The sequence below is a fragment of the Hippocampus comes genome, unplaced genomic scaffold (genome assembly GCF_001891065.2).
Source record: "Hippocampus comes isolate QL1 unplaced genomic scaffold, H_comes_QL1_v1.1 scaffold153, whole genome shotgun sequence".
Taxonomy (NCBI): domain Eukaryota; kingdom Metazoa; phylum Chordata; class Actinopteri; order Syngnathiformes; family Syngnathidae; genus Hippocampus; species Hippocampus comes.
In genome coordinates, this window is record NW_017805991.1 from 284,899 (window position 1) to 312,193 (window position 27,295).

Below are 27,295 nucleotides of genomic sequence, written 5' to 3' on the forward strand. Positions count from 1 at the left end.
AATTAATCCCAGGGTGAGTCACCCACCGTACTTCAAAGTAAAAATAACACTCGCGGCACCAGGTGAATGTGTGACAAGTGTCGCAATAGATGTTTTTGACCACAGCGGTCACAATGTTTTAAATCTTCATTCATCCGTTTAGAATGATTTGCACAAATACATACATTTGTATAGTGCTAAGTTATTAGAATGTATCAGTACAATAATAGTGCTTTATTCATTGTTAAAAAAATACATTTTCACATATAAGTGCCTCTTCTGTTTAAAAAAAAAAAAAAACACCTAACCTCTGATAAATGTCAGTTTAGTCTGTGCAGTTGAGTAAGTCAAAGCAGCTGACCGCTACTTGAGGTGATTAGCGTCTATCAAATTTTCTTGGGATGTCAGCGGAATGGTATTAATCATCCTGGCTAATATTTGAGGCCTTTGTCGAGAAAAAAAAAAAAAAAAAGTAAGCCTTCATGGCTGAGATTACCACTTAAAATCTAAAACAGTTATCCTAGCAATATACACATTCAACAACAATTTACACAAAAAAAAAAACAAAAAAACACGAAAGTCATTCTTAACAGTTGCATTGTTCCGTGCTATGTGCAAACACTCTACTATTCACGTTTGCGGAAGAAGAGGAGATGAGTCAGTGGGAGGCACCTAACGGAAAGCTCCTCTGCCTTTCGGTGCCAGTGAATACTTAAAGCTGAGATGTGGTCGCCAGGTGAAACATGTCATGCATGGAGTTACAGAAGTTGTTGAACAACGTTGCAGCGTCTGTCTGATGGCAAGATTTCCATGCTGAGACGGAGATCACAATCCTGCAAAGGGGTTAAGTGCATCATCAGTGCCTAATAAATCTTAAGTCTCATGACAAGTGACTGACGTGCAAAGGAAAAGGGGATTCAAGTCATATGGCGGAAGGCTTTCATACTTGTGAAAAAGAAGTCAACCCCTGTGAACAGTGAAACATAAAAACAACAACTTGTGTCCTCACCTTTGACTTTTACAGATGACGCAGTAACAAATTTGTTGCGGGAGATTACTGCTTGAGGTGAATCTCTTCACATGAAGACTCAATACAGCTCACATAGCTGTGTACACTGTGTGCTCTTCGTTTATTATTTTTGCCAGCTTAGCCATTTTGTACTGAGCAGCCACAATAGAGAAGTGTTAATAGCTTTCCCATGTCCCGAAAAAAAAGTTTCTTTCCTGTTCGTGGTGGGAAAAAAAAAAAAATCGAAACACTCTCTCATTGACCTCAAGTCTTATGTATCATCATTCGGGATGGGAATTGATTATGGATGTTGGTTCTCTAAAAGAACCGGTCTTCAACTACCATCCCTTGTCGTCATGCACAACAACGGTTTGGCTATATTGTACTGAGCAGCCGCAGAGAAGTACAATTGCTTTCCCTATGTGTCAAAAAGTTTCCTGCTCTATGGCCACCATTATAGATTTCCTCTTTGTCATTAATAATCTTCTGTGGTGGCATAAACACACACACACACACACACACACACACACACACACACACACACACACAAAAGATAAGAAAAGGCTAAATGTGCAGTGCCTAGGGAGCAAACTCAAACTAACTAAATGTTGCATTTGGGCCTTCGGATTTTAATGGGAGGTATTTTCCCCAAATTCGGGCAGGCGTGATTGTATGTACTCCACTCTGCAGACTGCATTAAGGGATACCCGGTTCAGTGAAGATACCTGTCATTGTTGATGCGATAGAAGAAGCCATAGCCATGATGAACCATTGGAGCAACCACCCCCTGGACTGAAGTGTAGCCCACCAGACTGGATGACAACACAAAGTTCCCGCCACCTCCACTGCAAGGACAAACAACACATCACTTATTGCCTCAAATGTGTTCAAATAAAACTAGTATCTGCATTATATTTAGCTTTACCTCTTTGTGTAGAGAGGGTCTGTGTAGAGCGCAGGAGTGGGATGTCCCGCCTCCTTGGCGAGGAGATAGAGTCCAAGAAGATGTCTGTCAAAACCTGGTGGACCATATGACGGTTACGCTTCATCGCGACAGTTGATCCCGATGAGTTAAGACGCCAACCTTTGCCCTCTTGGCCTTCTGCCATTAGCTTATTGTGTTTGTTGAAGGCTTGCAGCATGGCTTTCCTCTTGTCATGAATCTGATGAGATAATGATTGATTTAGTAGGTCACATGAACCGGTGACAATGATTCTGTGGTACAATGTGTCACCTCACACATGGGGTCCATCATAGCTTTACACCAGCTGAGCGCCTCGCTGGTGCAAGGCCGCATCGTCTCTGTCCTGCCGTGGTAGAACCTGCGGGTCATTGCCGTTTCGTAGCAACTCCCTGCTCTGAGGTGCGAGAGCAGATGTTTAGAGGGAATTATTGATATGTTTAGGCCAGGGGATCAAGGGCCACGTTTGATTTGTAAAACACACAGATGCGCCCTGGTCGTTAGTAGATATGGTCTTAAAAAAAGTTAAATACATGCAAAACACCCGAATAATACATACCGTATTGGCCCGAATATAAGAGGGCCCTGATTATAAGACGACACCCCCTTTTTCAAGACAAGACTCAAGTTTGAAAAAAGACTTTTTGAACACCAAATTATATGATATCTGGCGCCATCTAGCGTCGTGAATGGGTATAATGTCTAGACCCCGAAATTTGTTGTCATGTTTTTAGTTGTAGTAAAAAATAATGAATCTTTTTAAAACATGATTAATAAATGTAATTATCATGAAGCTAGCAATTGTTTAAAAAAATAAAATAACTTATTTTGCCCACTCCTTATAAAGGCATATTTTTGAACTAATAAGTACATTTTGTGCATGCGGTAGTAGCTCAGTTGCATGGCCAACTGAACAAAGGTATCAGGATGTAGGTTCTTCTTCTTGATTGCCAATTTTCCAAAACCCGTGAAGGCATAACACAATATCTGGAGGTCCTGTGCCTGGAAGCCAGAGACAATACAGTCAGGTGGAAATATGAACATGAGAGGTGGGATAAAATATCCATAATGAAATCACAGCACAATACGAAAGATTATCATCCGACCTGATTTCAAAGTTGCACATATAAAGACTTTTTTTCACGGTTTGACTTACTCATGTGAATTGTATTGTTTTTTAACTTACAACCAGTGTCAATTTCTGGTATGTGCATTACGTGCAGCTACAAAGGGCAGCATTTCTTGGATTGCTGACCATCAGAGAAAAAGTCTAAGTCGTTTTATTGATCATCAAAATGGCACACAACTTATCAGCAATACTCAATGTCAACAGTGCACATTATCATTTGTGTATGTACGAAATAGGTGGATGTTATGGTAAAAAGCATGATTCACTAGTAAGTTTGGGTCCAGGGGAGCATGAAAATTTCTAAATCGAATCTCGAAATATACAAGTTTGAAAAATCCTCCTCTCTGTATATAAGCTTTTGCTTACATGTACAACCCTTACTGACGACTATGATTTGCAGTTATGTGAGCGAATAACCGTTGGTTGCGTTGAATATGTTTAATGGAGAAATGGTTATTAGACTGAAACAGTGCATTCCTGTTATTTATTTCGATTATTTGACGATGTATGCTTTGGAATACAAGATGACTAATGCTGACTCACCATCTCGAAATATTGCCGTTTGGCGTGGCTAATATCATTCAGGACTTTTTGATCCGTGGTAAAAACAAGCTCCTCAGGTAAAGGCATTGGCCGGACTCTCTCTGAGCCCTGGAGGTGGTCACATGTTTCAAAGGGGGGGAGAAACTGTTATCTTGGGAAAGAAAAGCTATTTTGACATATTTGCATTTCAAGAAAAGGTTCATGTCCACCTTCCACTTGCCCTCTGTCGCTTTAAGTTGCTGGTCAACATACCAACACATGGACACCATAACCATTCCGTCATATGCTGCATGCTGCAAAAGAAGCTCAACTGTTGACATTGTTTTCTTTATCAGCTCATGCAGGCTTCTTAAATACTCACATCACAATTGGATCCAAAAGTACCGTCGGCGAAAGCGAGAGAGTTGTACGATTTGTCTCCCCAGCGAATGGTGGGGTCTCCTCTGAGTGCTTCCGTAGCAATCTGCATTCACAATTAATTTTCAGTTTTCAAATAATGAACTCATGAAATCAAACTTGAGAAAGGTTTTGAAATGCGAGGTCTGTACGTTTGTGTAGTTCTCTGCAGAGGAGTATGGCTTTGCGTCATCGAGGGATATTACGAAGAGGCTGCGCTGGATGGTCTCCAGGATGCTTTCATTGTGAGGATCAATGCTAATGAGATACTCCCTGGCCTGCACAAACAATTATTATTAAAAAAAAAAAAAAAAAAAAAATGATAATACAGTTTGGTGACATCTTCACTTCACACCCACTGATGAAAAATACACTGGAAACTTCATTATGTACACCTGTGTATCCAATGGAGCGGTGACTAAAATGACTATAAATTTTAAACAACTCCAAACTTGTCTTAACCCATCTTTAGAACTCACAACGTGCCATTCCATTCCCGGCGTATAGGTGGAACATCTCTGAAATCTCTGACAACGTTAGAAAACCATGACTATAATAAACCTCTAGATCTCAGGATATCATGCATGTGTACCTAATGTTGTGACCCGTGAGTTTCAGTCTCCAAACCTTTGCCCATCGAGTCCTTTCATCTGAGGTAAGAGCAGCAACACCATCGCCATCTGGCCGTCCCTCACAGCACTCTTTCACATAGCTCAGCTGCCTGCCCAAGTGAATCCAAACAAGTGAAAAAAAAGACATGTGCTATTGGATCTCTGAATTATGATCTTTAATTATATTTCACTGATTCTTGAGCTCACACGTAGTAGCAGCGTACCGTTTGTAGATTTACCAACAAGACCAGCTGCCCGGCGCTAAGGTAATGACCAATCACGGCTCAGCTTTATTTTACAATATATTTACAGTTAACCCCCACTATTCACAGGGAATATGGACCAGGCCAGCCTGCAAATAGCAAAAATCTTCAAATCAAGTATTCAGTACAGTCAGTATTTTTATTCTGCCCAAAATCGGCATCGGCCTCAAAAGAATTCAGATGGATTGAGCCCGGCTAGGACACCTGCTTGTATTGTTATAAACTAAGTGCCAACTCTTATTGGGAATAGCTATTACCTGAGGAGTTCAGGTGGTGTGAGGATTTCGCCGTCACAAAGTGCATCAAACGTGAATATCCGTCCGCGACACATGACAATCAGGTGCGACGGGCAGCGGCCCTCTCGTTCTGTGACACAAACAGGAACAAAATATAGCAAACCTGAGAATCCTCCATCAATACGTTTCCAAAACCAGTTATCCACATTAGAGTCGGGAGTGAGATGGAGCCTGTCCCAACTAACTTTGGGCGAGATGTGGGCTACAACCTGGACTGGTCACCAGTCAATCACAGGTCACTTCTAGACTAAAAAAATTAACCTAACGTGCATGTCTTTGGAATGGGGGAGGAAGCCGGAGTAGCCGGAGCCCTGATTTGAACCCCAAACCTCAAAACCAGAAGGCAGAGGTGCTAACCACTACCCATTGGGTTGCAACTTCAATATAACATTTTGAGACAATACAGTACCTGTCTTAAAATAATTGTAGATGGTGTCCTTCTCAACTGCAGGCACTTTACAGGTACAGAAGAGCATTCTGAACTGGTCCATATCCAACACCATCTTACCAGCTTTCTGAGGGGCCATTTCCTCCCTAAAATCACACAAACCGCCACCAACAACAATATTTAGCATCATGTTGTAAACTGACTTGCCGCCTGTGTATCCTACTTGTAAATGAGGTTCCAGTACTGTAGCGTGTGCCAGACGTTAACACTGGCCCTCTGTAGTTGAGTTCCTTCTGCGGGGGGCCAGCAGTGTTCCAAATAGGGAGCCGGGCCACCGAAATTCACGTTAAGCTGAGATGGCGTGCGCACCTCCAGGTATGCACTGTTTAACCACCACTCTTCCAGCTAGGGGGAATTCAAATCATTCTAAATTCAACATTAAACTACTGAGTTTTATCGCATGATAACGTCATTTATGGAACTGCAACAAACCCAGTTCCTCCTGGTCTTGGCTCTCTGGAGTAGTTTGTGGTGCAGCTCTTTGCCAATACCCTCTTGAAATGTCTGCACAATATCCACTGTCGTTTTAAACTCCTGGTCGGATGCAAATGGGCGCACTGATGGCAAACGAAAGACACTTCAGAGTGAGCGGTTCGGGAAAGTGCATGCAGGTTTGCCTTCAATCTTAATCTGACACGTAATAATATACTTTCATACACCCAAACTAGCTTCTACTTATAGTATGAACACAGAAAAGTCAAGTTGGTGCACAAGATCTCCACTCCTATGGTGAGGGGCCTGAATTTGGACAGAAGTCAGAACATGCAGTAGTCTATCACTATCCTACTAATAATTAAAGTTTTTAAAAAAAGTATGAAAAGTGTCGTTTAAGTTTGCTTAGAACCAGGGCACTCATGATAAGAAGTGCATACACCGGTTAATTTTAACGAGGCTTGTGCTTCCATCTAGTGATAGAAGTTAATGAGCAATAAATAGTTTTTCAAATGTTTTATTCCTTTATTATAGTGCGTTTTCACTTATTTCTATATTGCAATATATTACGTATTTTTAACCCACATATTGGTTAAAAAAAAAGTAGGCAAAACTGAGTTTTATTGCTGAGACGAATTAATGGCATTTCCGTTCAATAAATTTCCAACATCATATTCCAACAGATCCAGATTTTCTAACTAATCTAAAAAGCCTTTTTTCCTGTTACATGACACACATTTTCCTTTAGCATTTTACACATTTTTATGCCATGTCCAAATCTGCTTTCCACTTGTGATGTATTTTTAAAGTAAAACATTAATCTATCACGGACATAAATTTAACATTAAACTTTGATGGTTTTTTTTTTTTTATACATCCTGTTAAAATCTGAGATCATACCATGACATATATTTGCACCGTCCACAGTTCATTACCTTGAAATGTCAGGACTGTTTTTTTTTTTTAACAAACAGGAAATAAAATGTATGAATAATGGGTTGTGTACGCTAATTATGAGACACTGCATAATAGTGGGTGACATTTCTCATATTTGTTAGCTTTTTGTACTACAACAGAAGGCCAAAATATTATCTTATCCTTGCAAATGCAGTTTCTTAGAAGAAGGAGAAGAAAAAGAAGAAGAAACATCTGTTTGTGATGGATCTCACTGATTGCCTTATAGAGATGGACGGCATGGAAATATGCAATACATTGTAAATAATGTATCTCTACACTTGATATAAAACAGAGTATCACCTGCATCCAAGTACTTGGAGAGGCTGCCCTCTAATGTGGGGACAGGCAGAGCAGGCAGACTGTTTTGGTACTGGAAAGTCCTCTCATGCTGTGGCTCCGGCATTTTTTTATATTTTTTTATTCTACCTGCAAAACATACATATGCACACGTATGCACACATACACTTTGGGTCAGTGATTCACACTGGAAAACATGAAGTAAATAGAAAGAGAGAAAAAAAGATGGACAGGTGAATAGAAAGGATGTTTTAACAAGACGGATGGCTTGAGTCTAGATGGATGTCCAATAAATGATGGAGGGCTGGGATAGAGGGATAGTTAAATGAACAGAGACTGGGGGAGAAACAGACTAGATTGTTGGAGAGAGAGAGAGAGAGAGAGAGAGAGAGAGAGAGAGAGAGAGAGAGAGAGAGAGATGGATAGAATAGAGATATGAAAGGCAGACAGCCAAGTAGGTAGTTAAACATCTACATACTCGTCCAATGTGACTCCATCATCCCCCGTTTTAATATTTAAAACGTTTATAATATTTTATAATCACTCGCCAATTAAAAAAAACAGACATCGAAATTAAAAGTGGATTTGCATTATACACAAAGTGCAGTAGGTGAAGTCTAACTCGTCGAGCTAGCTGACTGTTTGAGTTGGATTTGATTCGTTGACATGATTTGCATGTCTATCTCCCATGATGCGTCGTATGCAAAATGTAAAGTACAACTCACCTCCAAGATATATGTCGACAGGGTTCCCGTAAAACAGAACTAAAACTTCGGTCGTGCGTTTGGATTAGTGTTCGCTGTTCAGGATTCCCGCTGTTCACCTTTAACCGAATGCCCCTGAAGCAGCCCGGAAGAGATCAGGGCGCATGCGCACCACAGTGGCATTTGCCCTAGATTTTACAAAGCGGAGAGTTGATTTGAGTGCAACCAATATACACGAGGGCAATGCTATGTGTGACAAAGTCAAACAAACAATTAATTCGTTACTAGTCGTGTTTCGGGATTAAAAGTGAAGACATATTCAGAACTATTACCTTTTTTTCCATAAAAGAAAAGTCTATTTTGCAATTCTTTCAGCTCAACAAAATGTAAAAAGCATGACGAGGACTGTTTTAGCACATGCTCTAATTGAACCAAGACATTTATTGGCCAATTCAAGGATCAAACGCCTTTTGTAAATTTTGCCATTAAGCTCCTCCTTAGAGGACAGCAACTTGTGCAAAAACTACTTAAAACATTTAACACATATATGCATTCAAAATATTAGAGAAAGTAACATTAAGTTCACCTGCGAAGGTTTGAATGCATTTAAGGCTCAAATATTTTTTTATCATGAACCAAAGCATACCACATCAGGGGTCAAAATCATGCATATTACAAATTCAACTAATAATGACCACAAATCCAATGAGTAAAACAGTGCATAAGTTTTATTTTCAAAGCATCCACATTAACATTATTTTCAGTCTTTCATTTCTAATAGGGATTAAGTTTGATTAAATTAATCGTTGAATTTTTTGCACATGAGCAAGTTAACATTCACTAATAAGCAAACATGGAGTACTAACTGCCATATGCTACATCTTCACATTAAAGAAATGTAAATGGAGAGAAGCTATTCAAAAAAGAAACGTTAAAAAAATGCTTCATTATAATTTGTTGTACTTCATGATAGCAGCCTCACTTTAGTCCTTTATTGAGTATAGCATTTTAGTACAGTATCCCCTTCTATTAACCCAGTTTGCTGATGAGTTCCTTTGCAAGTGCGATGTAGGCAGACATGGCTTCATCCTTGGACATTCCTGGGCAAACACGGGAAAACGAATGACAGGTTAAAAAAACAAAATTGTTGTATTTCAGCTCAAACATTTTGATTTCTACCTTTCCTGGAGTTCCATGCATCCCACTTGGCTTTGCCCTTCATGTCGAACAACCCCGGCCTTTCTGGAAAACGTGAAATTGCATTTGTTAATTAAGAAATCCAAATGGTAGCCAAAACTTTTTTTCAGTGGGGTGGCCATAAGATGATATGTTCACTCGTGCGTACGTTACCTCATATCTCAGAGATTGTGAGATCAACCTTGGGTACAACGAGCACATGACCGAGAAGTCGTTGTTTATCACACCATCCACAGTGAGTCTTTCATGAAATAAAATGCGTTCATATTCAGAACCTTGCCCAACACACTCATTATACAAGCAGGAAAATGTCTACGCAAAAAGCAAAGTTTTGCTGATCTTAATTTATCAGATAAAATCATTTTCTTTGCTCTTATAGTCAATAGCTGATGCACTGATTTGCTAGCTACCATCCAAATAAGAGTGATCAATTATCTCCTATGGCCAATGCCATTTTGCATATTGCGATCAATGGTTCATTCATTCTCATCATTCCTGAGAGGGAACATGGCAAAGCAATCCCCTAATCCTTCACAATTTTAAAGATTGCGTTTTACGTCGTTTTTTTTTTCCCTCCTCGTATTATGAGTGTGTTGGGAAAATTAGTATGGATGGGTATGATAAATGTTGATTGTGCGCTAAAGTAAAAAAAAGGAACAATCTTGAATATTGTTCGCTACGAGTATAAGTTACGAACGATTCTTTTATCTTTGATCTGTACACTCAAAACTTATTTAGATCTATCTGCACCACAGAAACATTTTCATCAAAATCTTCCCCTAGATGTGCGGGTGGCTAGTCGGGTGACCGGAGACCAGCTATCAACACATAGCTCCACCCCTGAAGAAAGAATAAATTACAGACTTGTCATACCCGTGTTGATATCTCCGACAACTGCCTGTTTGTACAGGCCGTAGAGGTCAAGCAACTCCTGGTCCGACGGCCTTGTCTTCAAGTTCTTCACATCTTCCGCCGCCTTCTCAAACTCTGCCTGCAGGTGATAACAGAGAGACAAGGCTATTGATTATTAACTGGTAACAACTACGGTGAAGTAATGGGCACATTTTGTCTCGAATGTGAACTTGGTAACCTATTAGAACAACACAAGAGGCTAAACAATAGGCTTTTATTCAAGACTGGTGCTTTTGTTCCTACTTCTACTTCACAAAGGAATTAGGACACTGCAGGACGGATAAATACAAACGTCTAAATACAAACGTCTAAAGCTGAGTTTCCCAAACTTTTGCAGCTCCAAGTAGAAATTTGCTCAAGGGTGGGATAAAATAGGGTATAAAATTACAATTGAGCTTATTTAAACAGTTTAGAGTACAACTGCCTCCCACTCAGAGTACAAGAGCCCCCCCCCCCCACTTCTTCTTCTTCTTCTCCTTTCGGCACGTCCCTTTCCAGGGGTCGCCACAGCGAGTCATTAATTCCCATCCGTCCCTGCAAACCGCCCTATCAACTCGCATGTCCGTCTTGGCAAAAGTTTTACGCCGGATGCCCTTCCTGACGCAACCCTCCCCATTTCTCCGGGCTTGGGACCGGCACCGGGGAACAGTGTACCCCCAGGGGAGGGCACTTCTCCCCAGCGGCTGGGTTCCCCCCCCACTCTCATCAGTTTAAAATGTGGGTGGCTAATTTATGTTCTCATTAAATGAAAGTTTATTTTCATTATTTGGAGTAAAAATCAACTTTGAGTAAAATGTACTCTTGATATTTCTATCTCTTCCAAGTGTAAATGTTACTTTGTTGAGACTTGGACAAAATCTAGTCTTTTTGAGAGTATAATTTTCCTCGATTGGAGTAAAATGTCCTCTACGAGGTTGACTGTGTATCTCCCTCTGTTTTTGCTACCAGTCCAAATCTGCCTTTGCATGGTATTTGTTGAACAAAAAAATCGTTCATTTAAAAAAATCTATGCGTAATTTTGGCTCACCGTCTACTGCTGTACATTACACATGAACTGATGAATCCAAAATCCCCTAGATGATAAATAAGAAACGACCCTTTGAAGCCCCTACCACAAGCTTGGGAACATCTATTCTATTCTCACCGCATAATAAGGGTTGTTTCTCCAACCTTGTACCATAGATGTTGGTCGGAGTGGACGAGTGAAAGATAAACAGTGGAATCGATGTAGCATCAGGTAATACGCGGTATGCTCTTAAAACGTAAAGAAAAATGTAATACAGTACAGCATGTCAGTGAAGATAGACAGCGCGCGATCGCGCGTGCAAAGTCAACATGGATGATGAAAGCGATGATGAAAGAACAAGAAGTTGAAATTTCATTTTACCACAGAAGCCATTTTGGATGACAGTATCGCCGACACTCCGATGTGCTTCTTTTAAATGTTCGATTCGGTCGTTTGGGTGAAGGTGCAAAAACAACGGTTCGATGGTCGAATGTCGCTCCGGCAAGGCCTGAAGGAGCGGGCGGGACTAGAAACTAGTTGGTGGCCTGACGTGTGCGCATGCTCAAACCAGAGAACGGTTTCCTTGCACATGTCATGTCTGGGTCAAAAGTCTTTACCGAACACGCTATATTCTGGGGTCAAGGAATAGAGCTCTTGTGTGTGCGTGTGTGTTTTAAAACTACATCAGGATGTTTCCCCCCCAAAAAAATGTAACAGTGAATATAATGGAAGCATAAATAGTACCCATTGTCGAAGTGGGTTTCAAAACTACCTGACGTATTCATGCGGGTGCACAAAATAAAACTCCTACTTGCAAAAGAGCTAATCTTTTTAGAAACTGCAGGTAATTAATTGTATTCTTTTATTTCAACAAGTCCTTGCAAATAACGTATGGTCCCTTTAACAAACGTAGCCACTGTTTACTACATTTTAAATAAAGCTTTGACAAAATTCAAACAAGATGGCGGCGCCCGGTAGCTAACGCGTGTGTTTTGAAAGGAAGAAGTTGTCATTCACCGTGATTTAAATTGGAAATATAAGAAGAGTTTACAACACATGCTGTGGAGACATTCAGGTAAATTCTGTTTCCAAAATTTTTTTTGTCAGTTTTGTTGGGTTTTTGGTTGTTAATTCAACGGTTACAGACGGTACGACAGATCACTTGATGTCCATGTACAGGTTGAGCCAAGAGTAGGTGGCATGGTACTTAAAAAAACACCTCTCTTATTACATTTCTGGCATCTTTCATAGAATCTCCCATCACAACAGATTATTGTTTATGCAACCTTGCATCCTTCTTACATTCCCTCTTTAATTTCTTGATTTCCACAAACCTTCCTGCCTTCCTCCACCCCCCTTTTTATTTCTCATTCTTCCTTTTTTATTGTTTTTGTTTTCCTTCCCTTGCTACCTGTACTGTATTGATTTAGAATGCACACTTTTTGTAGAATGCACTTTTCTCCCGTGGCAAATTATTTGCCATTTACTGTACATAATTAAAGTGTGTACTTACTTTTGGCCCACCCTGTACATTACTCATCTTTTTGCATTTGCTCAGTTTTCGCTTAATTGATCATTTTACATATTTTATGAAGCGCCATCATACCAAGCAGATGAAATGTGGCTGTAATTCTTCTTTTCATTATTTTTATTAATTCCAGTTAATTAAATGGAAACACCGCAGAAAAGCAGCGGCAAAAAGGCCGGCAAAAAGCCCATCAGGGTCAAGACGATGTTCACATCCCCTTTTGCGCTGAACTGGAGCCCTCTTCCACAAAAAGACATGCATTTTATCCTGACAACCTTGAAAGACAAACTCATTTCCATGGGGCTTGAGAAGAAGGAAGTGAAGGTGTTTCGGCCGTGGAGGAAAAAACAGAGAGGTCCGGATTTCTCATCTATGGATACGGACACAAATAAGGTGGAGGATTCGTCGAAAGGTGGCTGGACAGATGTGGCCGCGAGACGACAACTCGCCCTGGGCATCAACGAGGTCACCAAAGGTCTGGAGAGGAACCAACTTAAGCTGGTTCTGGTGTGCAAGTCGATCAAGCCCAAGCACATGACCAACCACCTGATAGAGTTGAGCGCCAGTAGAGGCGTCCCCGCCTGCCAAGTTCCGCGTTTGAGCGAAAGCATGGCCACACTGCTAGGCCTGAAGAGTGTCCTCGCTCTGGGGTTCAGGCACAGCTGCTGCCAAGGTGACAACAATGACAAGGCAGAGGCGTTCACTGACACTGTGGATGCAATCATACCCAGGATGCCCTCTGTGGATGTTGCTTGGCTACAAGGTACAGCACCTGGTGTGGAATTGCAACACAGTGGTGATGCTAAAGAGGAGGAAGGTGGACAGAGGGCGGGCCAGAAAAGAAAACTGGAGCCGGAGAGTGAACACTGCACGCTGCAACCTCTCAAAGTAACAAAAATTGTTTCCAACCCAGCCAAGATAAAAAGAAAGCGGAATCGGAAGCAAGCCAAGTGAAATTAAGTTCCCTTAAATTTTGTCCTCCTCGTTATTTGGAGTTTGTTGTTTGTGCCTGGAGACCTATTAGGTTCATTTATTACTACTCACAAAAAGTTAGGGATATTGGGCTTTGGGTTGGAATTTTACGATGAACCTAAAATGCACTCTAAGCTTTTGATCTATGAATCAACCAATACATTTTCTTCTTCAATTAGAAATGTTTAATGGTCCTCTTCATCATTCTGCCCATGCACCGAACAATTGACTAACACCAGCTCACCATTGAAAGCAAGTTTCAACAGAGATACAAAGAAACTGGAGCAGTCATAGAAAAGCATACTGGTGGATGCACTTGAAAATAATGTACAAAAAGGTGTGCATTGGTTCATTACATTAGAAAAGGTCAAATAAAGTTCACCTTTTGCATTCTAGTCCTGAAATTCACCCGAAAGCACCAATATCCCCATTTGTGAGTAATGTAGAGTATTTACTTTTTTTTTTTTTTTTTTTAACTGAACGTCTCTGATCTTTTTTTTTCCACGCCATGGTTAATTGAAAGATGCTTTAAAGTTCCACTATTCCAATTCAGCAAGCATCCAAGGCTTAACTCTTGGCATTTTGTTTCTTCAGAAGGCATTAAAAAAATTAAAAAAAACATACACTGAAAGTTACATGACTCCAGAATTACCGTACCAGTCATCACATATTGTAAAGATGAATGTATTTTGTTTTGTAATAGTTATGTCTCCAAAGAAAGGATTATAGAACATGAGAAAAGTGCTTTTCAATAAATGGCATAACTGACTTCTTTTTATACTCTTATGTGACTTAAAACATGGCGTTGATGTTTGAACATCATCATCATCATGTAAAAAATTGAATAAATTGGCCAATTTCAAATAAGCTAATATCATCCGATGAATCAATCGGGCTGTAATAGTTTCTAAAACCAAACAAAACAGAATTGACAAGCATCCCAGAATAGATTGTGTGTGACTAGAGATGTTCCTCGAAGTGCCCTAAAATTGAATGACTCTGGCTATTAATCTCCAAATTGGACAAGCAGCAGCAATGCATTTTACATGGCATTAGTCGTCAGGTAACAACACAACTTTTCCCTAAAAGGCAAAAGATGGGGAAAAATAGGTCAATCAGCCTTGTTGATTTTGTTATGTGAATTTATTCAAATATCCATGCTGGCATAGGCGGCATTTGTTGAAACAGATTAATTGCATGGCGTCATGTGGTCTACAATGATGCTGGTACAAGTTCTGTCAGCCTTTTCACAGCTTATAATGGATTTGAATTTAAAAAATTGTTCTTCAGTTTGATAAAGCTGTACGGATTGTTTACCCCATGATGTCAAACTCCTGGAAAAACTAACAAAATCTTCCAAATAAGGCAGGTTCACAGGGCCGAAGTTGTTACTAAAGGTAGTAAAACGATACTACAGTCACCGCAGCAACATTCACACGTTTTTGGAGACACAACCAGCGTCTGTCTGCGTTGAACAGAAGCTCAGCCGTCTTGGCGAATGCAACTCACTCAAGGTTTCAAACATATAAACGAAAGAAAGAAAAAGTTCTGACTAGCAGACTGCTTTCTTCATCTGTTGTAAAAGGGAGGAGAGGAAAAGCACGTAAAAAGAAGACAATGTAGAACATCTCAAATGTGACCATGGAACAACAGCGGAGGCTCACTTGAACATAAACAAGATCAACCAAATGATATCACACTTCTCTGGTTGCCTGTTTAGACTTTTACAGAAGGAAAACTGTCACAAATTCAATTATAAATTGAGCTTTTTCCATGCATTTAGCTACTCAACACCTAAAAAAAATACAGTAGATTTGTCTCAGACACAGTAGGAGTAGAAAGTGAATAAAATGTGCAGGGATGAAGACATCAAAAACGGTGAAAAAGCCCCAAAATAGCAAATATCGCCCCCCCCCCATCTAAATAATTCTCTCAAAAATGAATCATTGAACAGACAAGGTGATTAACAGGATATTTTTGCATACGAAATGACAAAAAAAAAATGCTTTCCAGCAGCTTATTCTCTGACTTAACTAAATGCTAATTTCTCCGCAAGACTCTATTGTCCCAAATACAACAGGAAGACAAGAGAATTTGCTGTTTTGTTGATGATTGGCCTCTCAACGCCTGCCGTCTGATCATTTGTCGTTTGTGTTGTTTTCATTGCCACCATGAGTCAACCCCGATTTGTGATTGAAAAGATGTAGGCGCAATGTGACGTTCACAATTTTCAATCAGGTGGAGGTTTTAATAAAGTTCTCTGAGAGCCATACTAAATTGTATGACATTATTGTACACTACGCACAAAAAGTTAGGATGAACTTAAAATGCACGATAACCTTTACCGGTGAACCTCATATGACCTATAAACTTTTAATGTACATGCCCAACTGTTAAACTGGTGAGTATTTTTTTGCACACCAAAGTGCTCAGTGGCAAAACTCACAAACGTTTTTTTTTTTTCATTTCCAAGGACAATCACATCTGTGCCTTTCTGTGACTCCTTCAGTCTCTCACCGTCTGTTGCACTCGATGGCATTCCAATCTCTGCGGCCACTTTCTGTTTGAAGCCTTGCAATGGCGAGGTAAGGGTCCTTTTTTTAAATACCAGTTCTGGCTGAACCAGGAAATGTAATGGTTTATTCATGAATCAAACACCCGTCGTGATCATGACCACTCAGCAAAACAAGTTATGCAAAAAGTACAGAAACAATGAACAGTGGGACATGGAAAATTTTCAACCCCAAAAATACCCATGGCTTTAAAGGCTATTTACTACATATTGTAACATGGTAGCAGCTCACTTTCACACTGAGAAGTACCACAGCATTTTTTTTTCCAAACATCGGCCACCTTGAGGACCTTTTTGAAACTGAAAAATTGTGCTTCATTGATGTAATACATTCTTCATTAAAAAAAAAAAAAAAAAAAAGTCCTAAACTGAGTACATGGCTTCATGCTGTACATGTAACTCAATGTTTCATATTGAGAAAAAAAAAAAAAAGTCAATGCACCAGTTGGTTTTATGACCGTGTGACAGTGTACAAGTCTGTATGTACCGAGAACAAAATAAATTGAAGTACCCAGCAGTGGAATGATATATATTGCATGAACAGCCCTCTATTGGTGAGATGCAGTAGTAGCGAGGGACAACTTAACTTCCAAAAAAAAAAAAAAGAGAGAGGAGTTGCCAACTAATGAAGTTGTCGGATTTCCATACTGTTTATGACGACAACGGCATGCCAGTGATATCTGTGCATGCCAAACTGGTTTGTTTCAAACGTGAGCGTACGTATCAGGCATAACATGACGTTCACATTCAAATTGTTGAGGATTTTTTTTTTTTTTTTTTTTTACGGTAATTGATTTTTACCTGCAAGTGAGCTGGAAAAAAAGCGCCAGTGGTGGAAAAAAAAATAAACATCTTCCCAGAATAAAGGTTGTTTTTCTCACCGTAGTCTGGCATGGGCGACCTTGTGTGTGCAGGTACGTAATTGCCAGACCTTGTGTCCTCATCGTGTATCAGTGTGTTTGTGTGTGTGTGTGTGTATATGTGTCTGTAGCAGCCTTCAAGGCACGGGGGCTACTGAAGGACCAGGCCAACCTGAAACAGAATTGCATTTTTTAAAAATTAGATACATGTTCTTGTTTCAAAGGTGGAAAGGTATAAAATACTGCTCACTGACCTTATCAGCGTCCATAGAGGGACATTTCCAGTTGTAGAGGTAATACTGCAGATTTCCATCTCCTATACCAAACTTGAGCTTTTCCAGAAAAACTTTATTCTCCATTAGATCCAAGGCATTGAACACATCAAAGCCTTTCTGTGGAAGAAATAATCATCAAAACTACTGTCAGTGTTAATTTTCATGAGCTTATTGAAAGCGCTGCAGACTTCTGGAGTTTAGGGGTACCTTTAGGCAACTCAAGTTACTTGGTATTAGCCAGGCAGGCATTAATTAATGCTCTTACTTGGTGAACTACTGGACGGTATCGCCGATGCCCAAGCACTGTGCCGTGGCACATTAATTTCACTCAACTGGTTTGAAAAGTATTGTTTATTCACTACAAATAATGTATCTTTATTCGTGTATCTATACCAGGGATGTGTCGTATACCTCATATATACTTTTTCTGACATTTCTATTGGGTGGTGTGCCGTGACTTCTTTTTTTAGTTTGTAAAATACACGTTTTAGTGCAATTAAGGTTGAGAACACTGCACTAGATCACCAAATACAAAGACGTCTAGGGTAAATTACCAGTTTGGCAAGGATCAGGGCGTCATTCATTAAGTCCAGTAGCGGCGTTTGTGTGTGAACATTGTAAAAGGAATATGCAGCCTTCAAGCTCCGATGCAGGGGGTGATGCATCACCGTGGAGGGTAGAGTGTAGAAACTAGCAAAGTCGGTCAAGACGCCACCAGCACCCTATGGGACACAAAAGCAGCTTCAAGATAGCAGACATGGTACAGTGCTGAGCACCGAAGGTTGTTAGAGCATTTATTCAATGTCATTCATATGCATCTTAAAGTGCAAATACTAATACGCTCTTTGTCCTCACATGCCTTTCATGGAATGCAGTTTGAACCGTTATTCAATATCCTACTAGAGCGTCGAATTCTGAATGAAAACTAGTGCGCGGTGAATAAAGGCTCAAAGGGCTTTATTGTAAGCTGTCTGAACATTTATTCGATGTCCTCAATATCCATCTTAAGTCCATGGACAAGTGCGCCCTTTGTCCTCCCGAGTCAGGCAACTTTGGCATACTAGTAGGACAACTACGTACATGTTATTAATGAGGGAAAACTGTGCGAGTCACGAGTATCATGTAGGAGTCCTACTTGTGAGGACAGTGACCATACAAGTACTTGGACCTTCAATAGAACATCAAGGATATTGAATAAATGCTGAAACACCTTGCCATAAAGCCAGTTGCGGATTATTCACAGCACAGTAGTTTTCATTTATAATTCAGCAGCAGCACACTGGTAGGCTATCAAATACATGTGAAAAGGCAGTGCACTGAATTGTCTTATTAGTGATTATGGTGCTAGTGAGGACAAAGAGTGAACTACTATAATGGTCCTAAAGTTGGATATTCAAGAACATCAAATACATCCATCCATCCATTTTCTAATCCGCCGATCCTCATAAGGGTCACAGGCGCCCGGAGTCTGTCCCAGCTGTCTTCGTCCAGGAAGCGGGGTACACCATAAACTGGTTACCAGCCAATCGTAGGGCACGCATAGACGAACAACCATTCGCACTCACAATCACATCTAGGGACAATTTAGAGTGTTCCATTAACCTGCCATGCATGTTTTCGGAATGTCGGGGGAAACTTGAGTACCCGGAGAAAACCCATACAGGCACGGGGAAAACATGCAAGGTCCACACAGGAAGGCCGGAGCCAGAATTGAACCCTACACCTCTGCACTGTGGGGCGGACATGGTAACCAATCGTCCACCATGCTGCCCACATCAAATACATTAGATGTAAAAAGTCTACACACCTGTGTTCAAATGCCAGTTTTTTGTGATATAAAAATGAGACCAAGATAAATCATTGAACTTTTTTTTTTGCACCGTTAATATGAATTATGACTCCATTGAAAACAAATATTTGAGAGGAGAAGTAATAATCAAAAAAATAACCAAGATCATGTGTTTGCATAAGTGTGCACACCTCCTTACAACCGGGGAAGAGGCTGTGCTCAAAATGAACCAATCACTTAGGAGCTCATGTTAAATGAGTCAGTGCACACCTGCCACAATTCAAAATGCCTCCCATTAACCCTGGAAACAAAATGTCACCTGTTCTAGTAGTCTTTGAACAGCAGTATGTAAACTTTTTATATCCACCACAAATGCCCAGAATGTTTTCCACAGATGAGCAGATCGCAGCTACCTCGATGACATATGTGTCTATGATGTTTTCCTGAGGAAGGAGCCAGTGAGCCACCTCCTCGTCGCTCATGGACGGCGCTAGCTGGAAGCGTCTCAAGAACCTCTGCAGCAGTTCGGTCACCTGCCGGATGTCGCGCCGCTCCATCGGCCGTAGCCCTGCTGTCTTGGTGCTCTGCGGCGGCGGAGACAATGAGCAGTTACATGAAGTGAACATTCTTTATAATAAGAGATGCTTGGTCTGAAAGTGGGCTGAGGGGAGCCTTTACATCTGGTAGTCTGTAGAGTTTCATGGTTCTTTGCAGCGTCATGTTTCTGCTCAGGTGAGAGAACTTAACTTCCACAAGCTTTCTGGGATTTAGAGAACGATGCCAATACCTGCAAGATAACACACAACAAGAGAAAATTTGTGTGTATTTCACTGGCTTCATAATCAAGTTCCTGTCAATCAACCAGTCTAACCTTCTCTATAATTTTGTCTCGTTTTGAAGCAGACGTCCGAGGGCATGAAAGTTTACCTGCATGTGGAAACTGGTTTAGGCAGCACGACGCCTGCTGTGTAAACCGCCTGAAATATTCCTTCCAGGTTGACCCGCCGCGTGATCTCTCTGATGAGCACCGGCGCCACACGCTTTGAACGCAGCTTCTTGTGGACACAGAGGAAGTTGATTTCCACCATCCTCTTCAACCTAGAGCAGCAAAAATGTCGTTTTTGAGTATTGGAGACTTCATCATTGTCCTGCTAAGTGCAAGAGAGATGCTCACTGGCCAGATGTTTTGGTAGAATAGACATTTCTAAACTAGTGTATGTTTCTTATAGGGCAAGTCTAAGGTGGTTGACTCTTTACTTTGATAAACTCTTGGACAGACATTAGCATCTGGTTACAAAAGATTCTCCATCCTGCACTATAAAGGCCTTTTCACACTGCACTTAGCAATGGTGACCAAGCCATTCATTATGTATGTGTTGTGAGGGTGTGATGATGGAATGTGGTCATTTGCCATGGCGGCAGTGCACCCTGATTTGAAAGATACTCAACTCGGGAGCCCCTGTCATGTCAGATGGCGCACCCAGTCGTAGAGAGGTTGGCGAAGAGATTTTTAGAGTGCTATTGCTAAAGACCAACAAGCAGGAAAATAATCCAAGCTGGTTCCTGGTTGGCTGCGAAACAACCACTTTCAACTATGGGCAAGCTCGCATTGGAGCAATATGTATGGTCATTTATGAATACTCACGTGTCATAAACACGGATGTCTGCAGGAATGGCACTGATGAAGCCGACGAGCTTCTTGTTTGAGGAGACTCTCACTCCGCAGTGCCACTGAGGTAACCAACCAGGCGGACGTAAAGCCCTGAGGAGGAAGAACACAATTCATATTATACTTCTTAGAGGAAGTTGCATCCAGAAACATCGTCATCTGAAGCAATACAACTTATCTAGTTAGTCAGGGGCTCAAAGCTTGTGGCTTGGTGTCTGGTTGAAATTCCCATGCTTGTATTTCAATGGGCAAGTAAATTAATATTTGTGATGCAAAGTCAGATATCTTGACGTGGGAAAAAGAAAAGACAGAAGAGGGTTGAGCGAGTGCTTTGTTATGCCTGCTGACATGAGGTTCTAATTTTGGCCCAGAATGACAGAAAGGGAACATCTGGATAGCCAAACGAAAGTATTTCAGCAGTTTGGTTGCAAAAAGAATGATGAGAGTAAAATGGATTGATGAATATTAATTCATTCATTATCATGACAAAGTCATTGCCATGTCCTATCATAACCTCATTTCTCCACTTATGATTTTGCCTTTTAATAATTACATTCTCTACACCATGTCCTGTGTGAAGACAAAAAAAGCAATGAAAACCTAAGTATGGATGAATGAATGTTTTACACAGATGATTGACATTGAAGGTGTATTTCCGGTAGGACTGATTTTAAGTGCAGGTCAAATCATCCACCCATCACATTTTTTTATAGTGCTTGTCCTTATCAGATTTGTGCCTTAGTTGGGACAATTTAGTCTTCTATGCCCCTAACATGAATGTTTTTGGAATGTGGGAGGAAGACTGAGTAACTGGAGAAAAGCCACACCTGAGGAAAATTGAGAAAAATGAGATTTAAGCCCCGTTCTGCCCAAGGTACAAAATAAGTGTAGCTAAATTTAACTATGAATTACATTTTTCTTTAGTGCACCTGAAAAACCAAGACCAAAATATGACAAACAACATTGACATAAGGTCAGCGCTTACCATTTGAGGAAGCTTGGCGAATAATCAAATCTGAACATGTTATCGTCATCCTCCACATAGTTCTCGTTTAACAACGTGTACAGTTCCTTCAGCTGAAAAACAAAGCACCAGCTTACGACATTATGACCTGTTACTAAGGCCATTTGTGCATTTGAGCTATGAGCTGTACTTACTACATCCGAATTGCTGAGATCTAGAGTGTCCCACATGAAGCCTTGAGGTAAGGAATAAGGCTCCTGTCGGATATTTTCTTTCTCAGCTTCGATCGGGCCGTGACTCGTCACCACCTCATCTGCACATACAGCACAACTCCTGTCAGATCTGTGACATCAATTACCACATGCCTACTATTGCAAAGTTTAGTTTTCCAATCTGAAGTACGACTGTCTTCTGCTGGTACACAGCGCCAGTGCATTTGTCTCGTCGCCGTGAAAACCAGATGCTCCAAATCATGCCGTGGGAGGTTGCTGCCAGGTCCACTTTGGAGCAAATTAGGGTTCAGTGTCTTGACACGTACACGCGGTTAGAAGGGTTGAGGATCAAACTCACAAACTTCCGGTTGGGAGCGGGCGACGACTACTCCACACTGAGCCATGCCACCCTGGCCGAATGAATGCAACAATTGCAGGTCTCTTGACGATGCAAATGTTCGATAGGCCGAAATAAAGAATGGAATTTTTCTGACATCACGTCGTGAAGGTTTGAGCTTCAATTTTTGACTGATGGTGCGCATGATTTCAAAAATATTGGTTGAACTCCAAATTGTACTACTTATGGGGTGCATGGCTTTGGGGGTTTCACTGTATTTCCCAAATAATGCCATTGAGCAAGTGCTGCTGTTGCTTTCTATTCAGTCCACCAGTCATGAATGTCCTGAGATTAATGTGAACTTACTTAACTTGGGCACCGGCTGTGTGTCCCAGAACTGATATTTGTGCTTGGCTGCCTCATCAATGCTCTTAGCTGGGCCTTGACAGGACAGCAGCTCCATAGCTCTTTGGATGTCCTGCAGCTTCTGGATCGGCAAGCCAGGATTCTGGAGAGTAACAATAGACACGGAGGGCTTTAAGAATGGGAGGTAAAACATAGGAGGAAGCTGGTACAGTACCTCAAAGCTTGTCAAATTTGGAGTTCAAACAAGATCACCTGGAAACATATGCCTGAGACATGTTAATGGGTGATATCAACACACTTCACTAAACATCTTTTGGGCCAAATTCATAGCATACATTACTTCTGTGAGTATTGAGCTTTCCTGGCAGAATGATGGTGGTCAGGATCAGAGAAGAAGAATGTGAGAAAAGAGTAAGAATATCCACAGAAACTAACAGTGAAATAAGTGGACCTTTCGAAAGCAGATTGAGGTTGTGTTCAAGTACTTTTGTCCAGCGAATGTGTCAGTGTCACGACAGTCATGTGGATGACTAAGCAAGTGCTATTAAGGTTTTATATTTTGGTAGGTTTCAATTTCCTGTTTTTCTCAACTCAGCCAGGGGCTGTTATTGACCAACATTTGGTGAGTAAAGGATTTTGTTGTTCTTCTGCGACTGGTGTGGTCTTTTTGAATCGATTTGTTTGAGCTGTTTCCCAATAAAGAGCACTTAGTAAAGATGCGTTGACTGCTCTAACATTTTTTTAGCTGCAACGTGCTTGTCACTTGTGATTAAAAAGTAATGTAACGTGTTATAATTAACATTTTGAATTACATTGGTGGTTAATGCATACATTCAATCTGTACATTTGATTACAGAGAACAAGGCTGTCTCAACTACGCTGTGAGATGAGTAGTTGTTGTTTCAGAGGATAAAGACTATATGCCTGTGAATAACTGCTATATGTTTCATCTCCCTGTATTCCTACCGCTTATCTTAAAGGGGAAGTCAAAAATTTTCTTGACGAGAGTGTGTTCTCTCTGTGAGGTATTAATTTTGAGTTCGTTATTCAATTCAGTTTGTCAGTCAGGTAGTTATCCATTCATTCCTTCACAGATTCAGAGAGAGAAAGTTCATATATAGTCAGTTTCACAGTTAGTTCAGTTGTCCATAGATAAGTAGAGAAGATTCAGTCATTCAGTTTACTTGCAATGTAGTCTGTACAGAGTGTTAGGATTAGTTAATTAAAACGTGCACTGTCGGAATTTGGAGAGAAGCAACATTACACGCTTTCATCTCAAATACAAACTGCAATACAGCTCACCGTGCAGCAGGGGTCCTTAAAGAGCTAAAATGAATAAAACCAAGGAATGAACAAACCATTGGCTGATATATGAGAGACAAAGTCTTACTGGTTCATGAGGCTTCACTTTGCCCAATCACTCGTCTAAACACGTCACCTGTATTCTGTGTTCGGTTATGTGACGTCCGTAAGTTGAGCTGTGATTGGTCGTTACCTGAGCCCTGAGCAACTGTGATGTCATTTTCAATCAACACCAAGTAGGAAAAAGGCTGTCCCTTGAGAGGGATAAAAAAAATGGGTGGATTTTGCGTCTTAATTCATATTCCACAAACACAATATGAATCAGCATACCACATTTAGATGAGTGATGCCATGTGGAACATCTAACGAAAAAGTTTGACTTGACTTCCCCTTTAACGCAAGCAGTGGTAGCAACACATGGATAAAACACAGCAGTACTCATAGCTATATGGTCTTTAGTCTTTAGATAAAAATGTCACCGTGGTCACTTTCATCACTAGGCTATGAACATTCACCCAATCACAAATGCCATCAGCAGGCCGTGTTGTTTGAACTAACATGGAAATAGGTGCGTTGTCACGTCAATGCACGAAACTTTTGCTAAACGAGGATACGAGCTATACTGTAGTCAGACCGAATGTGACTTCAGCGACAGTATTCTTACGAGACAGTTACTGTACATAGTCAATACATTTTACGAAGACAGGGGCGAATTCGTGCCGAGGCCAAACATCATTGAGACTGTGCTTATTGTCTCACACACACGGCACATACATGTAGCGTCCTGTGCAGATAAGGTGGAAAATAAAAATGTAGGACAAAACACAGCCAGCTTCCAAAGCAAGCCAAAAAGGAGCAGGATTTGAGAATGGGGAGCAAGGAAGTTGGCATTGCTGTTAAATGTATTCACAGCTGTAGAACCAAAATAGCAATAGTATGTAGCACAATACAATGTTTTAGAAAACCCCCATCCACCTGATTGACGAGAAATGTTTTTGTATTTTTTTTTCTGTTTGGGGGAGGCGAGTAACATGGAGGAACGTGACATTTCTTCATTCTGAACACAGCATAAACACAAGGGTCCCTAAAGTGAAACTGTTAATGTTAAGAAGTACTGCTCAGAGATGAGCAGAAAGATATGTGGTGTGTTTGTCTTTTGTGGTTGGGTCATTGCGTCAGTAAAGGAGGATACCATTCATCATCATTATTGCTGTTGTTTTGCTCTTTATTAGACTGGCAAAAAGAAAAAGAAAAAAAACACCACCTACTAGTAATCGTGTGACAGCTGCCATAAAAAAATGATAAAAGAAATGTGTAGCAATTTGCCCAATAGAGCAATTAATCTTTTCAATGACAATGTGACACCAGAGAGGTTTTCCTAGATCCGTTTGTTGTGCCAAAATCAACCAATGAACGACAAAAGCAATGAACAAAAGAAAAACGATACCTGAATGGGAATTTCCCCATGTTCTTATGGAAACCAATTAATAATCTGAGGTTCCACATGATACACAGATAATAACTTGTTTAAATAGTTATAAGATTCTATATTGTGATCAGATTGATGATCGGTTATTGTTCTTTCTTCTTTTTTAACTCCTTGATTGGTGATGGGCCCCAAAATCCTGATTGTATGAAGCCAACTAACAGGTGAATTAAGACAGGTAAGGACCTAGTGAAGGCCAACATCCCAAATGCAGAGCCCACCACTGTGGTATGAAAAGAAGTAAAAAGTCATATTGAATGACACGCCCTCTTTAAGGTAACATGAAAACATTTCAGAGAAAGTAAAGCTATTTCGGATCACACAAAAATGAATGGATGGAGTGGTCACCTTGATCTCCTGAGAGTCAGAGGCAGAGTCTGATTTGGCTCCTCCAGAGCTTGGCTTTTCTTTCTTCCTCTTCTGCTTCTTCTTCTTTCTCTTGGCCCCCAAATCCCCGCCAGGACTCCTGCGGACATGAGGACAAAGTCACGTTTTAAGGCGACATGGACTAACTCGAGATAGTCACACACACAGTGAGTGAGGCAGGTAGGGAGGCAGCGGGCTAACGTTAGCTGCCATAGCAACGAATGACAGCTGCGCTAGCTCGCTAACGGTTTGCCTGACATCCTTCCACTAAAGTCAAGACACCGGCTTGGGGAATGTATACTAAAGTAGTTCAAATGAACGGCGTCGTGACCGTTTTAAAGCACCACTTTTAGCGAGGTTGCTAGTTTAAAAGGACAGTCCCACAGAGAATATTGTGGTTGTGTTTGTATCGGCTAACTGGCATTAGCCAGCGAGAACACACACAAACATACACACGCGCGTAAACTGTGTGATGTACAACAGGCCGTCCGCACCCTTGCGCGTTCTCGTTCTCCTCCTCGTTGTCCCCGTCTATCCCGCAAGTATCCTGGTCGTCCAGCTCCAAGCTCTGCTGACTGGCGGCGGATTCGCTGTCCTCCGCCATCATTAAGACGTTAGAAAAAGGGAAGGGGAGGGGGTCAAGGGGGAGAATACTGCCCAAGTACCGTCTGATAGAGATCGCGGCGAGTGGCTACTCATCGGAAAAACAAAAGAAATTCGATCAGTCGGGAAATAGCACCACCTTGAGGCCAAATGGTGGCAATACAAAACAAAACACAAAAAAAAAAACGTCGATATGTTACGTCGGTTGCTACGTGACATGCAGGACAAAAGACACAATAATAGATACCCCAACTCATTCTAATTGATTATTTCACATTGGTGTGGATTCTAAAGTTTATTTTTTTACACTGGTCAAAATCACATACATTCGGTGAAAAAACAGCTTATTTTAAGAGGTACAGTATATCAGTTTATTGGTATGTGTGCAAATACTTGGCTCCTCATAAAACCTCAGAGCTTCATTATGCCCATAATATAAAACTGTATCATCTGCGTTAAAAAGTACATCGAAGTCTGTTTTATGGAGGAATGTTATTTATGTAAACCGTAAACAGCATAGGACCCAGTAATGAGCCTTGTGGAACACCCTTGATTATTCGGAGGATAGCAGATTAAGAGTTACCAATGTTTTGGCATTGTTGTCATCAGGATAAATAATTCTGAAACCAGTGAAGTGAACAGGGGTCCAATCTTATGCCAGTCAGCCTTTATAGCAGGATAGCACAAGTCAAACACTTTAGTGAGATCAATGAATAGTGTAGTTCAGTATTTTCCTTGATCCACAGCACATCCTGTGATTGATTTTACCTAATTAAATATCTCGTAGAGACAGTACTCCATGTGAATATTTTCTTTTTGTCTGCGCATCATGGATATTTGGATTGAAACGTTAC

At 40.8% G+C, this 27,295-nt stretch overlaps 3 protein-coding genes across 5 annotated transcripts; 1 reads left to right on the forward strand and 2 right to left on the reverse strand.

The window, feature by feature from the left end:
• Positions 1 to 264: 264 nt before the first annotated feature.
• LOC109528977 (acyl-CoA-binding protein homolog) lies at positions 265 to 11,696 on the reverse strand. Of its 3 annotated transcripts, XM_019892086.1 has the most exons (18): positions 11,522 to 11,696; positions 10,096 to 10,213; positions 9,205 to 9,267; positions 6,068 to 6,192; positions 5,799 to 5,980; positions 5,597 to 5,721; positions 5,149 to 5,257; positions 4,645 to 4,738; positions 4,170 to 4,295; positions 3,983 to 4,084; positions 3,831 to 3,914; positions 3,622 to 3,729; positions 2,821 to 2,951; positions 2,223 to 2,346; positions 2,073 to 2,151; positions 1,914 to 2,007; positions 1,714 to 1,833; positions 265 to 812 (listed from the first exon to the last, which is right to left on the reverse strand). In XM_019892086.1, exons 1-18 carry the CDS (start codon positions 11,531 to 11,533, stop codon positions 692 to 694), a joined length of 1,917 nt encoding a protein of 638 aa, XP_019747645.1. In that variant the 5' UTR covers positions 11,534 to 11,696; the 3' UTR covers positions 265 to 691. The 3 variants fall into 3 exon arrangements, with proteins under 3 accessions (XP_019747645.1, XP_019747643.1, XP_019747644.1); XM_019892084.1 differs by lacking the exons at positions 9,205 to 9,267; positions 10,096 to 10,213; positions 11,522 to 11,696 and adding exons at positions 7,325 to 7,450; positions 8,047 to 8,183; XM_019892085.1 differs by lacking the exons at positions 265 to 812; positions 1,714 to 1,833; positions 1,914 to 2,007; ... (10 more) ...; positions 5,799 to 5,980; positions 6,068 to 6,192 and adding an exon at positions 8,732 to 9,125 and having other exon boundaries at positions 11,522 to 11,677.
• Positions 11,697 to 12,071: 375 nt separating this feature from the next.
• rpp38 (ribonuclease P/MRP 38 subunit) lies at positions 12,072 to 14,249 on the forward strand. Its single transcript, XM_019892099.1, has 2 exons — positions 12,072 to 12,215; positions 12,802 to 14,249. Exon 2 carries the CDS (start codon positions 12,810 to 12,812, stop codon positions 13,620 to 13,622), a length of 813 nt encoding a protein of 270 aa, XP_019747658.1. The 5' UTR covers positions 12,072 to 12,215; positions 12,802 to 12,809; the 3' UTR covers positions 13,623 to 14,249.
• Positions 14,250 to 16,264: 2,015 nt separating this feature from the next.
• On the reverse strand, positions 16,265 to 26,558 carry nmt2 (N-myristoyltransferase 2). Its single transcript, XM_019892093.1, has 12 exons — positions 26,333 to 26,558; positions 25,821 to 25,938; positions 22,685 to 22,826; positions 21,964 to 22,082; positions 21,791 to 21,882; positions 20,782 to 20,898; positions 20,064 to 20,234; positions 19,815 to 19,923; positions 19,550 to 19,720; positions 17,902 to 18,069; positions 17,327 to 17,464; positions 16,265 to 17,244 (listed from the first exon to the last, which is right to left on the reverse strand). Exons 1-12 carry the CDS (start codon positions 26,443 to 26,445, stop codon positions 17,224 to 17,226), a joined length of 1,479 nt encoding a protein of 492 aa, XP_019747652.1. The 5' UTR covers positions 26,446 to 26,558; the 3' UTR covers positions 16,265 to 17,223.
• Positions 26,559 to 27,295: the final 737 nt, after the last annotated feature.

What these genes read in the sequence shown, in the direction of transcription:
- nmt2 (XM_019892093.1), bottom strand. Translation starts at nt 26,445, where the DNA reads ATGATGGCGGAGGACAGCGAATCCGCCGCCAGTCAGCAGAGCTTGGAG. An exon ending in ACAGCCGGTGCCCAAGTTAA is followed by an intron (nt 22,083 to 22,684) that starts GTAAGTTCACAT and finishes CTGTATGTGCAG; the next exon opens with ATGAGGTGGTGACGAGTCAC. An exon ending in TCGCCAAGCTTCCTCAAATG is followed by an intron (nt 20,899 to 21,790) that starts GTAAGCGCTGAC and finishes CTTCCTCCTCAG; the next exon opens with GGCTTTACGTCCGCCTGGTT.
- LOC109528977 (XM_019892086.1), bottom strand. An exon ending in CTGCAGAGAACTACACAAAC is followed by an intron (nt 4,085 to 4,169) that starts GTACAGACCTCG and finishes TTGTGAATGCAG; the next exon opens with ATTGCTACGGAAGCACTCAG. An exon ending in TGATGGACCCCATGTGTGAG is followed by an intron (nt 2,152 to 2,222) that starts GTGACACATTGT and finishes TTATCTCATCAG; the next exon opens with ATTCATGACAAGAGGAAAGC.
- rpp38 (XM_019892099.1), top strand. Translation starts at nt 12,810, where the DNA reads ATGGAAACACCGCAGAAAAGCAGCGGCAAAAAGGCCGGCAAAAAGCCC.